Source organism: Lycium barbarum, chromosome 1, assembly GCF_019175385.1.
Source record: "Lycium barbarum isolate Lr01 chromosome 1, ASM1917538v2, whole genome shotgun sequence".
NCBI lineage: Eukaryota > Viridiplantae > Streptophyta > Magnoliopsida > Solanales > Solanaceae > Lycium > Lycium barbarum.
The window spans coordinates 170,937,261-170,954,102 of NC_083337.1; the positions used below are offsets into that span (position 1 = coordinate 170,937,261).

General features: G+C 41.0%; 2 protein-coding genes across 2 annotated transcripts; both read right to left on the reverse strand.

The window, feature by feature from the left end:
• Window positions 1-2,252: 2,252 nt before the first annotated feature.
• LOC132626788 (outer envelope membrane protein 7-like) lies at window positions 2,253-2,829 on the reverse strand. The gene has a single exon (XM_060341781.1). It carries the CDS (start codon window positions 2,741-2,743, stop codon window positions 2,513-2,515), a length of 231 nt encoding a protein of 76 aa, XP_060197764.1. The 5' UTR covers window positions 2,744-2,829; the 3' UTR covers window positions 2,253-2,512.
• Window positions 2,830-4,041: 1,212 nt separating this feature from the next.
• LOC132608166 (small nuclear ribonucleoprotein SmD1b-like) lies at window positions 4,042-8,174 on the reverse strand. Its single transcript, XM_060322240.1, has 4 exons — window positions 8,024-8,174; window positions 7,864-7,940; window positions 4,381-4,572; window positions 4,042-4,258 (listed from the first exon to the last, which is right to left on the reverse strand). Exons 1-4 carry the CDS (start codon window positions 8,035-8,037, stop codon window positions 4,197-4,199), a joined length of 345 nt encoding a protein of 114 aa, XP_060178223.1. The 5' UTR covers window positions 8,038-8,174; the 3' UTR covers window positions 4,042-4,196.
• Window positions 8,175-16,842: the final 8,668 nt, after the last annotated feature.

A 16,842-nucleotide genomic window follows, 5' to 3' on the forward strand; every position in this document is an offset into this window, starting at 1 on the left:
TGAATGTGTGTAAATATGACCTCCTCCATGGTCAATTAGTAAGGTAAACCTGGAAAATAAATTCACAAAATGATTTAATTTCAGCAAAATTACCAAAAGGGCACACTTTTAAGGCATATTTTACAGAAATGGAGCAGGGAATATTCTCAAACACATAACTCCAAATCTGAAAATTAAAAACCTAACTTTCTACAAAGATAGTTTAGGGAAGGGACGGAATATACTAACTTTCTAATCCCACTCACCACCGAGAAACGACTACTACACTACAAATATAGTAACGGAAAGGGACGGAATATTAAACAAACACCAAAAAAACTAAACTAATCTCAAAAAGTAAAACCCTAGCAAGTTTAAACAACCATTATGAACACGATTAACAGCTAATCTAGAGAGATACAAAGGTTTAAGATACTTACACGTAAGACATTATTCCTCAAACACCTTTAATCGACGGTGATGCTCACCGTCGATGATATCGTCGTGAGAGAGAGACGGGTCGGGGAGAGAGAAAAGAGCAAATTGGGAATTAGGTTAGTGGTAGGCCCATTTACTTTAGGAAACCGTTTTAAAAAAAAAAAAAAAACACGTGGATTTTATTTTCCATGTGGGAGGGGTTAAATGGAGCGAAAATACACGTAATCGGGGCGTATATACACGCGCCCAAGTGTAATTAAAAAAAGGCCAAAAGGTGCTTATGTGGTACAAATTCAGAGTAGTTTAGATACCCAATAGGTACAACCCTCGGTTTAGATAGTCATGAGGAAAATGTGGTAAAGTTTACCGGGCTATCTATGACTTTTGCCAATAAAAATTAAAGACCACTCCATTTTGAAGGACAAACTGTGCAATTATTTCCAGTCTCTTTCTTTGTTATGAAGTGAATATAGATTCGACCCAACTGAGCTAATTTTTTCTTCCAGCCAACTACTTTAATCACTTTTGAAACAAGTTCCCTCTTTATGCAATTTAATTCATCCTGTTCTGATGGTGATAATATCTGGACCTTGAAGGGTCGCGTTGCTTTATCGCTTTGCAGAAGAACGGATTCTTTTGTTTTAAAATTATTGCTCGGCTTTTAGACATATATATTACTTAGAAATAGTGAAATATTATTTACAACTATTCTTACTATCATTTTTTTATAAGTAAACTTAATCTTGTCATTACCACTGCTAATTTGTGGTTGAGGGTTGGAGAAGTCACAACAAAGGCTGATGTTAAGCAAGAGCCACAAGCTTATCCATGTAGTATAGTCCACAAATCTGGTGAAATTATGACCAATATGGCAATATGTAAAGAGGTGGCGTCAACATATATATTCATATCATAATTAAGTAGTCAAATTGAATTTAATAACACCATCCCTCTCAATCCTATCTCTGTATTTAATGTGAAAAATCAGATAAAAAATAGTACTACTACTAGTTAGTAATATTCCAAATCTCGTGTCGGCCCCTACTCATTCGCTGCCATATGCAGTGTATCCTCTGTAGACAATCTTTAGTACTCTCTTTCCCAGATGGTATTACTTTCCTTATTAATTTGTCCAAAAAAGATTGATATATTTCTATATTTAGAAACATTTGATTTACAGCAACACAAATATTTAAGGCTTATTTTGAACCACACATTTCAAAAGTCTTCTTTTATTTTTTTAAAATTCCGAATCTAAGTCAAACTAAGACAATCTTTTTGGGACGGAGGGAGTATATATTATGTGATGTATGATGAATCAACAATAACACGAAAAATGTCATAATCACATTTTGAGTCCTGTTATGTTAAGGATATTCATGTATAGGATACAAATTGACCATTCCGGAAAAGAGAAAAAATTGTCGATGGCACATCTATATCAAATCTCATAATGAGATAGACATAATTACCTTTTTCGTGCAATGAAATTGAAGTATAGTTGTCGTTGTTACTGTTATTAACTATGTTTGTCGAATGTTTTTTGAATCCTGATGTTTAAAAGTGAGTTATGACAACTATAGTTTTAAAAGACCCCTCATTTGGCATAAGTACATTATTATTTGTAGACAAAGTAATGTTACTTTATGCATCAATGTTATTACTCAATCGATTTCTGAGTAATGTTACTTTGTGCATCAATGTCATCTCATGTGACATTCCTCACAATGAAGTAATTTCACATTATCATTTTCAAAAGATATAAGTATGCATATGCATTATATCAACATGAAAAATAAATCGTTCAAATGCTTATATTAAAGGCAATCCAATGATATTTCAAAAGCTTATACTCCGCTATAGATAGTCTAGTGACATGTTCTCTAATCAAAATCCAATCTACAGTAGCAAGGTAGGTGAAATTCCCACTTGAACCGAGTTAAACTTCTAGCAACACATACTGAAGAAAAACAGAAATGAACAAGTCACCATATTCAAAATATTCCAACTAATTTTTTTTATTATTATTATCAAGTTAAATTAAAGCATATATATTGGGGGTTTTACATCCCAAAAATTAAACGGAACTCTGAAATCAGTTGTTTTTCTCGGGAGGATCAACATCGACTTGAGACTTGGCGGCTTCTGAAGTTTGATCGGCGGCTTCATCATCATCATCGGGATCACGAGTAGGGTCAGACTTGTCGATGGCGGCTCGGGCTTTTTCAAGCCATGGTTTGAAAGCAAGCTCTATTGCCAGCCATCCAAAAGCTAGGGCTCCGAATACCACTGCTGTCGATTTCAATGAGTTGTTATTCTTTGCCATTGAGAAAGGAATGCAGTTTTCAGATATACGTGCCGATGAGGGTTTTAGGTTGTAGCTTTCGAGACGATTTACTACTGTCAGTCGCACCTTTATACTGCGAGGAGAAGGAGAATTATATGGGTCAGCTCCCATTATGACCGAATCCTATTGGGCCCGATTACTTAGGGCCTTCAATTCCCAATTTGGTCCAACTGTAGACAGGTAAAGTAAACCATTTTTTTGCACGCTGTTCTTTAATTTTTGTCCGCTCAGTTAAAAATTAAAAGAAAATTTACAAGGCAGAGTTTTGGATTCAAACTCTATCTTAAGGCCTAATTTTTTCTCGAATAGGCCTCATTTTGTTATGAAACTCTGCTTTGCGATTTTATTTTTTATTTTTACTAAGCCGAAGATCGAACCCAGAATCTTGAAGTATTTGGTGAAGGTCAAAATTAAAGACCACCCCCGAATACGGGCAATCGTGTAAATTTCCCAATTTTCATAGGGCTATTAGGACATGCTATTTAATTTTTACCTAACTTTAAAATTTATTTGCATGTTTATTCAGTTCGGAACAACTCTAGATATACAATATCTGAAATTTCATATGGTTAAAATTCAAACATTTCTATCTGTACTCTAGGGAAAAATGGTTAAAGTGTAGGTAAAATTACCAAAATCAACCACATTCTGTTGAAGTTAAAGGAAAAATATTTTTCTTCAGTCATATGTACTTGACTAAACTTCAAGTGTATGTACCTAAACTTTAGTCAGATGAAATTTCAAATATTACATGAATTGCATATTTATAGCAATAGCAGTATGCAACTCTATTCTTGGTTCTTTTTCATTTCCTCTTACCTTTTATAATTTCAATAAAGTACTTCGCACAAACAGTTGTATTCACAGTTTAGTTAATGTGATCTTGGATAATTAGTCAAAAAATGAATTAAACACTATCTATTTTACAGAAGATTAGTTGATACATCCTTTAATATTTTTGTTGATAGATAAACAAGTTAGGAATAGAAATTCGAGAATCTCACACATGCACATGGACACAACCTCGACTCTAAAAGAATTTTGAAGAGCCCGTTTGGCTTAGGTTCTGGCCAAACGGGCCCGAAGTCAGTCTGCGCATTACGGAGGTTCATAAAGGTCTAATGCAGTAAGACGCTTAAAAGTAACACATCGTAAGGAAAAATCAGATAGGCAAAATGCAACTAAGCAAAGACAAAAGTGACCAATATACTTCAGTGACTTGACTAGGCGGCACAAAATTGAACAAGATACGAAAGTAATGTTAGTAGTCCATATGATGCAACAAAATAACGTACTCAAACTTTCAAGATCCAGAATAAATTGTTGCATAAGATCAATCTTTTTTCCGCTGGAAAACTAAAAGCAAATCTCTCAATCCGTACATATGTTTACATAGGCAACACTGCAAAAAATTAGAGCAGCCGGAATGCATTTAGCGGCCTCGACCACGTCCACGACCACGGCCGCGCCCACGACCACGTCCCAAAGGCTTTCCTGAAGAGGAAGAATAAAAGGAAGAGGATATTAATAGGATGTCCAAGCATCAAGGAAATTTAACAGTACAGCCATAAGGCATGAAAAACGTCTGAACAAAATCCTTAACAATATGACAATACCAGCTGTTGGCTTCTTTGGCTTCACCCTAGGTGTTTCTTCCACCAGCAGCGTCTCGAGATTTAAGCTGTCAGGGAGGATATAATAACGGATGTTGTTACCCCTCACACTCAGGTGATCTAACGTCACTGGATTCTTTCCCTTGAGTGTAATTTTGACAGCCTTCAGGTGTGTGTTCATGCTAACATCCACACCTATAAAATATAACCCCCTTTAGAAACTTTAACACACAACTCTCAATTTAGTAAAGTCAATAAAGAGACGGATTTAGTAGTAGCCACTGTGCCTACTCAACATCAAAACACATACTGATATGCTCGAAAACATATTTAAATACCAAATATATCTAGCAATTTTTTGTTGGTATAAACAACACTCACGGAATAAAAGTCAAAACCATGGAAAGGACAACCAACAGAGAAAGGAAAAATGCATATACGTCTCTAAATATGAGGAGGATAAGACAAATATTAATTGTTGACTATTCTAGGTCTCCAGCGGAGATAAACTTCTGCAATACAGAGATAGCCATCAACTATGCTTCCATGCAAAATTAGGACCCATAACTTGGATGCTGATTCCCTGGTTCGCATGGTAAAAATGTGTTCATGTTTCCTTTTTTTTTTTTTTTGTGGGGGTCGGGCATGGGGGTAGGGAGGGGAGAAAGAAAGCAATGGGCATGGGGGTAGGAAGGGGAGAAAGAAAGCAAATGACATTTTCGATGCATCTCGCAACCAGCACAAGCTCTAGCACTTACCATAAGTACCTATCTAAGTTTGCTAAGAGACCATGGCTAAGTAGCATTCTCTATTGCCAGACAAAGAGGCTACAGCAGATAAATTATTGTTTGATATGGTATAGTACAATGAATTATATATAGCACTGACAACAAGAGTACAACAACAGCAAAGAATCATACATGCACCACTAAGTGCTATCGTCATAAAACCTGGGTACCACATAATAAGCTGTAAGTTGATCACGCCTGCTAAAGTTCTCAATAAAAAACAGGAGTTAGACATTTATTATTTCCCACACACAACTTTAGCTCCTTGTCCAGTTTAATCTAAGATCAGTAAACATTGATAGCAAAAGTGACTGCTGGAGTACACAACATCTCATATGCCACATTCTCACTATTCGCTAGTTCTACAAGCCCAAATATCAAATGTGACCAGCCTATAGTACTCAACATGATGTGTTTACTTCTGATCTTAAGTACCTAAAACTTTAACCTCAAGCTGGAACCTAATAGCTTACTCACGCCTCACATAAACAGTGACAAATAAGGGAAGGCATCACGGCTGTTGCTTATATAATCAGTTATACAAAGATAAAGTAATGGCATAGCAACAACTAGGTAATCAAAATTTATACAGATGAAATTGATCATTGAACACAGGTTTTGTTGATTAATGTTATATTTTGTGGGGATAAGAGCAACTAACGCAGATATTGGAAACAGGGTGAAGACAACAGGGTTTTGCATAAAAAGTAAGAAAGCTCTTGGACCAAATGATTCCAGCGTAGAACTTTTCACTTGTAGGGAACTGAGAACAATAGTAGCATGATGATCTGTAGCCACGTGAATGATAACCTAAGTTTCTGAAGAGCATTACGCTATTGACCTATTGTATAGACAAAATGATGGTGACCGTCTTACACCAACAACAAAAACGACATCTCAGTTCCAAACAAAGTTGGGGTCGGCTATATGAATCCTCGCTGACACATGTTACTCCATCTAAACTTATCTCGGACAAATACTATACATGATAAAAATAAAAAGTACTTGAAGTTCTTTATATTTTCTACTGATGTATAAAATAATGGTAACAGTCTTACGAGTGAAAATTGAAAAGGATTAGGAAATACTATAGATCTCAACCTCAAGTTGTCATTGATGGAAGTTCATTATAAAAATAAAAAATAAAATAAAAAAGTTCCCTTGACGGAAGGGTACAGCAAAGAGAGAGATTCTACTCATCACCTCCCTTAAGTGAAGCATTGCTCATACTGGTTTACCTCCCTTAAGTGGATTATTGGCTATTCTGTGCTTTACATCCCTCAAATGGAGAGAAGTGGTATGCTTCGGGTTATTTGATATGGTTGGAAGAGAAGTAAGACAAATGTGTTTTCTTTTTCCACAAATTTCAGATACAAGGAAAATTCCAGATAGAAGATACACAACCTATCTAGTTTTGCTTCCCATCCCTTCTTACTTGCAAAAAATTAGCTCTTAACATTCCTCTTAAGCTTCTTCACCCCAACCAAACATAGTTTTAAGTTTTGAAGAAAAGAATTTGTGAATGGATAACTTATGAAAAATATTAAGAAAATTGACAAAAAAAAAAAAAAAAAAAAATTGTATGAATCCCATGTTCACGCCCACAATTTTTTATTGGTTGTTCAGAGATTTGCATGTCAGTACATGAAGTGTACAAACTGGTCCGAATAGAGCGTTACACATATAGGATATTTATACGGGCAACCAATTAGTTTGGGATTGAGACGTAATAGTTGTACTAAAATGCGCAGAAATTCATAGAAGACTTGAGTTCTTGACCGTGGCTCCATGCATCATTTTCTAGAAAAGGTATTATATCAGAGTTGGAGAGCCAAAAACAAGTGTCCCATAGTACTGGAAAAAGGTTTTTCATGAAAGAGTTGTTGAAAGATTATAGTAAATATACAACACTTCAATTTCTTTGATTTGTGTAATAATCCAACTTGTAGAGCCACGGAAAAGAGGGCGAAAGATATCCTTTACAATGGAATAGAGTACAATTAACTCATTGACAGAGGAATCTTTTTTTGGATAAGGTAAAAGTTACACTAACAGAGAGGAGGAATCTCTGAACAATTTTTTATTGGTTGTTCAGAGATTTGCATGTCAGTACATGAAGTGTACACTAACAGAGAGGAGGAACTACAATGCTCTAGGCATAAACTGCAGTTACGATAGGCAGTAATACCTCTACACTACAGAATTAATTCTTATTAGTGTTGAACTTCGGAGTTGAAAAGGGATTAAAGGGGAGATAAAAAGTGAGAATCAGAGAGGATAATAGGGACTCGTAATGAAAGTGAAGACAATCGAGAAGGGTTACGTCTAATACTTTATATAGCTTCTCTTTCCCTAGCTTCCATGTATTTATAGACATACACATACGGACTCGTGGAGTAAAGGAGAGTGAAGTAAACTATTGCAGTTACCATTCATCTACTATGAACTAACTTAACCTGTGGCACTAACCAAATTCAGTTTAGCAACATGCATATCCCTCCCAGCAACAACACTTTCAGTTAGCCACAATTTCAAATAACTTCTCTACTCAGAAAATCAAATCCATAAAAACACATATTGGCGTGAGCAATTCAACTACTTACAGAGTGCAAAATTTTAACTTATACCTAATATATGTAAATAGCCACACAAGTTATATACTAAGAACCAAAATATATTGACAGAAAGGCAGAGAGACCTGTAATGGTTCCATGAACAACGGTGCCGTTTTTGAGCTCAATTGATACAGTTTCGTTGTTGAGCTTCATCAAGAATCTGCACAAAAAATTTAAGTTAAATCCAAGACTAAGCTCACAAAAAAAGTATTCACTGAGAATAAATTGAAACTTGGCATTCACCTGACGAGCTTCATTGTTGATGAAGAAATAGGAGACACGCTAGGGCTTAAGTCGAAGCACAGATGGAAATAGGGCAAGGAGCGCCAGGGTTATTCAAAAACACAACCTCCCGTTATAACGGCGTCGTGTGTTTTATGTGCCCCGGAGCACATGGGCCGTTTCATCTTGGGCAGAAAACAGCAAGGCCCAATCGACTAAACGTGGGCCGCAGTCTCATGTAGGAATTGCACGTTTTTGTCCTTGCTATTTAAATTATATCTAGTTTTTGAAAATTATCATATCCTCCGCCAAGTTTAAGATAAAAAAGAAAGACTTTTGAAATTTTTAGTCTAATAAGGCATAGAAATTTACATTACTATAAATTATTTCATTAATGGTAAAATTAAAAGTTAAAAGTTAAATTATTACTAAATAAGAAAAGAGTGTCACATAAATTTGGGATGGAGGATGTTTACCCCGAATTTAGGTAATCAATTGAATTTGTAAGTGAGGTATAGGATATGTGGGTGAATTTTAATCTATTTGGTTGGTAGGAAATGTATACGGATTTGCTGCAATAGATATGTGTCTATATGTGTGATTGTCGTGAGCAAATGAATCGATATTTAATGATTTATATCAAATATATGTATTAAGTAGTAAATATTGGATGAGTAAATAAAGCTAAAAAAACACACAAATCCGGACCAATATCAGAGAGAGAGAGAGAGAGAGAGAGATTTTATATATTTTGCTATTACAAAGTTCTTGATCTTGAAAGGCTAACCCTTGAAAGTAGGGAAATGCCTCTTATTTATAGTTTTGCCTTATGGGTCTTCTATACAACATAAAACCCTTTTGAATAAAGAAAACCTAAAATGATAAGGTTGGGCCGTACGGTCTGACACCCGTACAATTGGCAGTACAATGTGGCAGAACGATTTTGACGCGTGGCAATTGTGTAACTGATCACCCGGACTAACGGCCACGATCAACTCGGCTATGGAGAAACCGGACTAAACGATTTCCTTCGCTTTCTTCTGATCAACCACTTCTAGTGTGATACCTTCGGTCCGAAAGAAAGTCTTCATGCTCGTGCTTGTTTCTTTATTCCCTCGATTTCCGGTCTCACCGATCTAGCATAAATCCGATTTTTATCGTATACAGATAGTCCCCACACTTTCTGGACCGTAGTTTTACCGGAGTAACGGGAAGTGGATGATTCACGAAACCGGTGGTTCCATAAGCTCGTTCTTATCTTTTCATTTTGGCGGGAACAGTTGTGTCACGTCCTTCTGCCATCAGCCACGTGTCTCATCCCGAACGGCCAACTTTGGCAACCGCCGTAATGCACGTCGTTTCAAATCACGTCTCATTAATTGTGGGACACATGGCATCCCCCAGTTGGCTGGGATCTGTAACCGTCTTGGTTCCCATGTCTATATAAGGCCTTTCACCCTTTCATTTCTCCATTTTTACTTCACTTTCTTCTTCTCCACTTCTGATCATCTTCATCTCATATTTCTTTGCCGATTTCAACCGTTTTCTCCCTTCGATTCGTTACTTATATTGTGTGTAAGAAAACCAACTTTTCCAACTTCTTCATTTGCTGTTTTCCTATCGAAGGTGCTGCTTTGTTTCCTCTCACTTTGCCATTTTGACTTTTTCAACTGGCTCCCTCGCTTAATTTTTAACTTGTTCCTTCTTCCTTTTCGAATTCGCCAATATCCTTTTCCATAACTTCCAAATGTCTGCCAACACCGAAACTACCTCCCATGATGTTCCCTCGGTTTCTTCTCAAGGAACCGAGCCAACTTCTCAACCCAAGGGAAAAATCGCCTTTGAGCCCACTGCTTTGGACATTGTACCGTCCAAACCCAACTATAACAAGGATTTTGAAGTTGAGAAGCCTTCTTCGGTTGCTGATAGAGGGTTTGATGTAAGACGGTACCCGTCATCCATTACCGAGGACAAACTTGATAAGTCCGGGCTGATTACGGATAGGATAACCGTCCGGTACAAGTGTTTGCCCCCGGACCTGATGAATCGATCACCGATCATCGGGAGGGCTTCCTATACGTTTACACCTATCCTTTTACACCCAAGCTCGACCCCCCAATCGACCCGGTTATTTTGGATATGTGCCGGACATATAATGTAACCCTGGCCCAGATTAGTCCGATTGTCTGGAGGACTGTGGCCTGCCTCCGGCTGTTGGCCAACAACTTGAAGAAGGAGTTTACGATGACTCACTTCATCCGATTATATTCCCCGAGGTTGTTCTGTAGGGGTGTATAAAGCTCGCCAAGCGAAGCCGGAACCCAATTTTTTCGAAGATGGATGAAGACAGAGACCGAGGTTGGCTAGAGCACTACGTCCGGGTGAGTACCGCGGACATCATTCCGGCCAACTATATTCCCTTTCCGGAGAGGTGGAATGATAGTCGTAAGTGTCTCAGTTCTTTTAATAGTTACCTTTGAATGCTTTGTCAAACACTAGTCCTTTCACATTATCATGATTTGTCCCCTTCTTTATACCAGCCGTTGCATGGATACCTCCGGCTGTCCGGAACATGAACGGATGGGTTAGTGCTCTCCATAGCCAACACACCCATGAAGCACAAACATGGGGACTCCTATCGTGTGGCCGATGGGTCACTCAAAACCACGGTAATACTATGCTTGGGTCGGTATTCATTGCATTTTATACCTTTTTCTTTTTATAACAACTTCGGTATTCAGGTTTACCCAAGGGCTCAGTGGACCCAAGACCGGAGCCAGCGGCCGAACCCGCTGCTCCGGCACCCGAATTTGATTCAGCGGGTACGTCCCGTATTATTGTTGCTGCCAACAAGAGGAGGAGAAACGACAAAGGGCAGAAACCGAAAAAGAGGGCAAGGAGCATCGTTCGGACTCTAAAAGACGAAACAAAACCTGATTTCCTCGTCCGGAGGATCGGTGTGCCCCCTTCTGTTGCTTCTATTCCGGAGGAGGATACCACCATTTCATCACTTCCTTCAGCCGGGGAAGGACCGTCAGCTCCGGCATTGCACACAGGTGGGGAAGAAGTTCATTACCCGACTCCTCTAAGGTCGATTGAATATGTTGATATTTTAGGTGATGCTTAATCCGAGAAGACCCCCCTGTAAAGGACCAGAAGGTCTGGGCATACACCAGTTGCCGAAGCCGATCAGGGGGCTGAGCCGGTTCCCGAGACCGAGGCTCCAATGGATGTTGGTCCACTGCCCGGCTATGAGACTGCTGCAACTTCCGAGATCCCTGCCTATACCTAGGCTGCTGAGGCTGCTCCGAATTCTCCAACTCCAGCTTCGAGGTCGGATAATTTTGATGATATGTTCTCGGATACTCCTCCTGCTACCGGGGGAGCTGCCGGTTTCGGACATCTCCCTATCCCTCGAGTCACGAGGGCAGCTAGCCGGTCCATCGGGATTGGTGCAAGGGATATCCTGGTGCGCATCTTCCCGGCCCCAAGTGTGGAACCTAGGAGGACAAGATCGGCCGTGATTACCGTCCCCGAGGACTACAACTTTTTGTCTCGTTCGGTGGGAGTGGCAAGCTACCTGAGGCCTTTCGTCTCGGACTCAGATAAGCGGAAGATGAACGGAGTCCCCTGGTAGAGTCTCATTAACGAGGGCATGCACGCGGGCAATCGAGTAAGCTTATCAGCCTATCCTTGCATAATTCATTGGGAATTTTAGCTTCTCGTTTATTCGAGTTTTAACTTCTTGTTTCTTTTACAGAGTGTGGTGCTCGTTAATGAAGCCTTCGTCCGCGCTCAGCAAGAAGTAGACGACCTTAGGGCCAGCTGGATGCCCAACCGCCCAGGGTCGAGAAACGGAGAAGGTCCAGCACCTTTTGCGAGTGGAGGAAGATGAATTGAATCGAGTTGTTGCCCTTTCCAACCTTCAACCCGATCTTGAAGCGGCAAAGGCCGAAAACCTTCGGTTAAAGAATGAGTTGGCCGGGATGGTCGAGAAGAACCGGCTTCTGGAAGCGGACAAGGTTGGTCTTAGCCAAGACAACGCTCGTTTTTCTTCGAGGCTTGGTGAGCTCGAGACCACTATCTCTCAACTCCGGGAGGACCTTGACTCGGTCAAGTCTGATGCGCTTGAACATGGCCGAGAGGCATCGGCTGCTTGAATCTGAGAGTGCTAAGTACAAGGAGAGGATGAGGGTGTTCGAGCAAAAAGCCGAGGAAAGGGCCCGGATATGTGACGAGGCTAATGACCATCTCAAAGCCGAGCTCGAGTCGGCCACTCAAATCCAAAGAGTCCTTGATGAAGAGAGGGACGAACTAGTGGCCAAACTGGCCCAAGCTGAGGCCGATTTGGCAGAGGCCCTTAGGAGTGTGGAGGCTGCCGAGGCTCATACCACGATTGCGGTAGAGTATGAACGGTGGAAGTCCCGGAGGGCCACCCTTGAGCAAGCCGAGCATGGCTTTGCGGATCTCTCGGCCCTGATACTCGAAGCTAAAAGGATCGAGGAAGAAGCTAAGAGAGCCCTCGATACTGACTCTGAAGATTCCGAGCGGACAGTATCCGAACATTCCGGATAGATCAGGGCTTGTATTTAGGCTTTATTTTGTCTTTTGCCTTTTTGGCTTGATTTTTGTTTTTCAACTTCGTAGGGATTTCAGGTGTAAAAAACCTTACATATATGGAATGTGCATTTTTCTTGACTTTCTTTATTCTTTTGCTTGAATGCTTGTTATGATTTTTGCCCGAATTGTCGGTCCGTTTTAAGGACAAGTAGAGACTCGGAGTCATTTTTTCGGACTGTGCCTGAATATTGGCTTTTCTCTTCGTCCGGTACGTTTTGTCCGGGAACTTGATCGAGTGATTTGCCCGTGAGACTTATTTATGCTATGAATTCAGACGTCTCCGAATCACGTTAGGCATTTTTAGGGCTGATATTTTTTCGGCTATTCACTTATCATAGATTAGGTTCGGACACCTGAATCTCTGCCTTACCAATTTCTGATGTGGCAGTCCCCATTCGAGGGTGTTAAAGATTTTGGCTCGGTTCAATGTGACCTTATTGCCTTTGTCGAATTTCGACTGCAGTGCCCGGAGTAGGGTATATGAATAAAGCGATGCCGAAATACGGCGATAATCACCGGGGTAGGGTGTTTTAACAAGAAGACACATCCGAAATGCAATAATCCGAACTTTCGATAATCTTTGTATTGCAAGTATTTGTACGTACATGATATGAGGATTTTTTCCGTTTCCTTATGTTCTTGCCGCAGCAAATACTAAGTGGACATGATTCATTCTGATCGTTTGGTCCTTACATCGAAACCTAATACAGAAGGTCCGGTTTTTGTTTTGCCGTAGCAAATACTAAGTGGACACGATTCATTCTGATCGTTTGGTCCTTACATCGAAACCTAATACAGAAGGTCCGATTTTGGTTTGTTGAGCTCCTCCGTTTTCGACTAACCGGGGTAAACCTCGATGTAGGTATAGTAGTCCCCTAGTGCTTATCCGAGCTGCAAGATCGGGTAAGCACTATCAAGTCCCCACTCGTAGGGTGTGGCCCCGAGTTTTCGGGCGTTTGTCCTCGTTTTTATCAAGTAACACATTGTACTTGTTGCCTCATTAAAAACCTTGTCGGAAAACCCATTTTGGGACAAAACCGTACTATGGAAAAGAGTGCAACAGGTGTTTTCAGACCTAGCACCTAACTTTATCCAGTACTCGGCTTCCTGCAAAAAAGAAAAGGTTAATAAATAAACACAAGTGTTCATACCTTAGCAGTAGTATCTCTTCAAATGAGCCACATTCCAGTTATTGCGTAACCGTTGCCCGTCCATGGATTCCAGCTGATACGATCCTTTGCCCGTTACCTCGGTTATCTTGTACGACCCTTCCCAGTTCGGACCCAGTTTTCCATCGTTGGGATTCTTGGTGTTCAAGGTAAATTTCCGAAGCACCAAGTCCCCAACTTGGAAATGTCGAAAATTGACCCTCCGGTTGTAGTACCTTTTCATTCTCTGCTTCTGGGCTGCAATACGGACCAACGCGTTTTCGCGAAGTTCATCCATGAGATCGAGTTTTATGGTCATGGCCTCCTCGTTTGACTCCTCGGTGGAGTACCTGAACCGGAGACTCGGTTCACCAACTTCTACGGGAATGAGGGCTTCGGCCCCGTAGACCAACGAGAAAGGTGTTTCTCCCGTGCTTGATTTCGATGTGGTTCTGTAAGCCCACAATACCTCTGGTAGTACTTCCCTCCAGTGATGCTTTGACGTTTCAAGTCTTTTCCTCAGATTTTGAATTATTGTTTTATTTGTGGATTCCGCCTGGCCGTTCGCACACGGGTGATATGGAGTTGATACGATTTTCTTGATTTTCAACCCTTCGAGGAAATCATTGACTTTGCCGCCAACGAACTGAGGACCATTACCACAAGTTATCTCGACCGGGATACCGAAACGACAAATAATGAGGTCCCATATGAAGTCAATAACTTCCTTCTCTCTAATTTTTTTCAAAGGCCTGCGCTTCAACCCATTTGGAGAAATAGTTAGTCATAAACAAAATAAAACGGGCCTTACCAGGTGCCCATGGAAATGGACCAACAATGTCCATTCCCCACTTCATGAAGGGCCAAGGTGACATCACCGAATGCAGCAACTCCCCGGGCTGGTGGATCATTGGGGCATGTCTTTGACACCCGTCACATTTTCGGACAAAATTCTTCGAATCTTCCTCCATCCAGTTCCAGTAGTAACCGGGTCTGATAATTTTTCGGACCAAGGCTTCAGCACCGGAGTGATTGCCGCAGGTCCCCTCGTGTACTTCTCTCATCACATACTCCGTTTCTTCGGGACCCAAACACTTGGCCAGGGGTTCGAAGAAAGACCGTCGATACAATTGGTCGTCTACCAAGCAGAAATGCGCAGCTTTTGTCCTTAGTGATCGTGATTCTTTTGGGTCACTCGGGAGCTTTCCATCTCGCAAGTTGTCGATGTACTTGTTGCGCCAATCCCAAGTTAAACCCATTGTGTTTATTTCAGCATGTCCGTTTTCTATCGCCGAATTCATCCAGTGCATCATAGTCCCGGGGTTGATTTCTTCCCCTTCGACTGAAGATCCCAAATTAGCCAATGTATCGGCTTTGTTGTTCTGCTCCCTGAGTACATGCTGCATGGTCCATTCTTTAAACCGGTGTAGTATCACTTGGATTTTTTCCAGATACCTTTGCATCCGTTCGTCCTTGACCTCGAAGACGCCATTCACGTAGTTAACGATCAAGAGAGAGTCGCACTTTGCTTCAATTATTTCGGCCCCCATACTCCGAGCTAATTCCAAACCTGCAATCATAGCCTCATACTCGGCTTCATTGTTAGTCTATTTAACAGTTCTAATGGATTGTCGAACGGCATCCCCGGCGGGAGTTCTAAGGATGATTCCTAGCCCGGAACCTTTGAGGTTCGTGGCCCCGTCCATGTGTAGCGACCAAATACCTGAAGCTTTCCCCGAGGTTAGCAGAAGTTCTTTCTCAACCTCGGGGACCATAGCTGGGGTGAAGTCCGCCACAAAATCGGCCAAGATCTGGGACTTGATGGTTGTTCGAGGCTTGTATTCGATATCATATCCGCTAATTTATACGGCCCATTTGGTTAGTCTACCCGATAATTCCGGTTTTTACATGATATTCTTTAGGGGGTAAGTAGTCACTACACATATCAGATGACATTGAAAGTAAGGCTTGAGCTTTCTAGAAGCACTTACCAATGCCAATGCCAACTTTTCCAGGTGGGGATAACGGGTCTCCGCATCCCCTAAAGTTCTAATCACATAATATATTGGGAATTGCGTACCTGATTCTTCTCGGACCAAAACACCACTTACCGCTACCTCGGAAACGGTAAGGTAGAGAAAAAGCTGCTCGTCCGCTTTCGGTGTGTGCAGTAGCGGCGGGCTGGACAAGTACCTTTTCAATTCTTGCAAAGCTCTTTGACACTCCGGTGTCCAAACGAAGTCATTCTTCTTCCTTAGTAAGCAGAAAAAACGGTGACTCTTATCCAAGGATCTCGATATGAAACGACTCAGCGCCGCTATTCTTCTGGTGAGCCTCTGCACTCCTTTGATGTTATTCACCACCTCAATATCCTCGATGGCTTTGATCTTATCCGGGTTGATTTCAATCCCCCCGGTTTGACACCATGAAACCCAAAAAATTTACTAGACCGGACACCGAAGGAACATTTTTCCGGGTTAAGCTTCATGTTATACTTGCGGAGTACATCAAAGGTTTCCTGCAAATGCTTTAAATGGTATTCTGTTTCCAGGGACTTGACCACCATGTCGTCAATATAAACTTCTATTGTTTTCCCTATTTGTTCTTCGAACATTCCATTAACTAGGCGTTGGTAAGTTGCACCAGCATTTTTAATCCGAAAGGCATGACATTGTAACAGTAAGTCCCATACCGGATAATAAAGGATGTTTTCTCTTGATCCTCCGGGTGCATCCGGATTTGGTTATACCTGGAGTAAGCATCGAGAAAACTTAACATCTCATGCCCGGCCGTTGCATCGATCATTCTATCGATGTGAGGCAACGGAAATGAATCATTCGGGCATGCTTTGTTTAGATCTTTATAATCAATGCACATTCGAAATTTATTACCTTTTTTCGGCACCACTACTCCGTTAGCTAGCCAGTCCGGGTACTTTACCTCCCGGATAGAGCCTATTTTCAAAAGCTTCGTTACCTCATCCTTTACGAAGGCGTGTTTTGCCTCTGCCATGGGCCTTGTTTTCTGCTTCACCGGAGGGAACCTCCCGTCTAGGCTGAGCTTGTGAGTTGT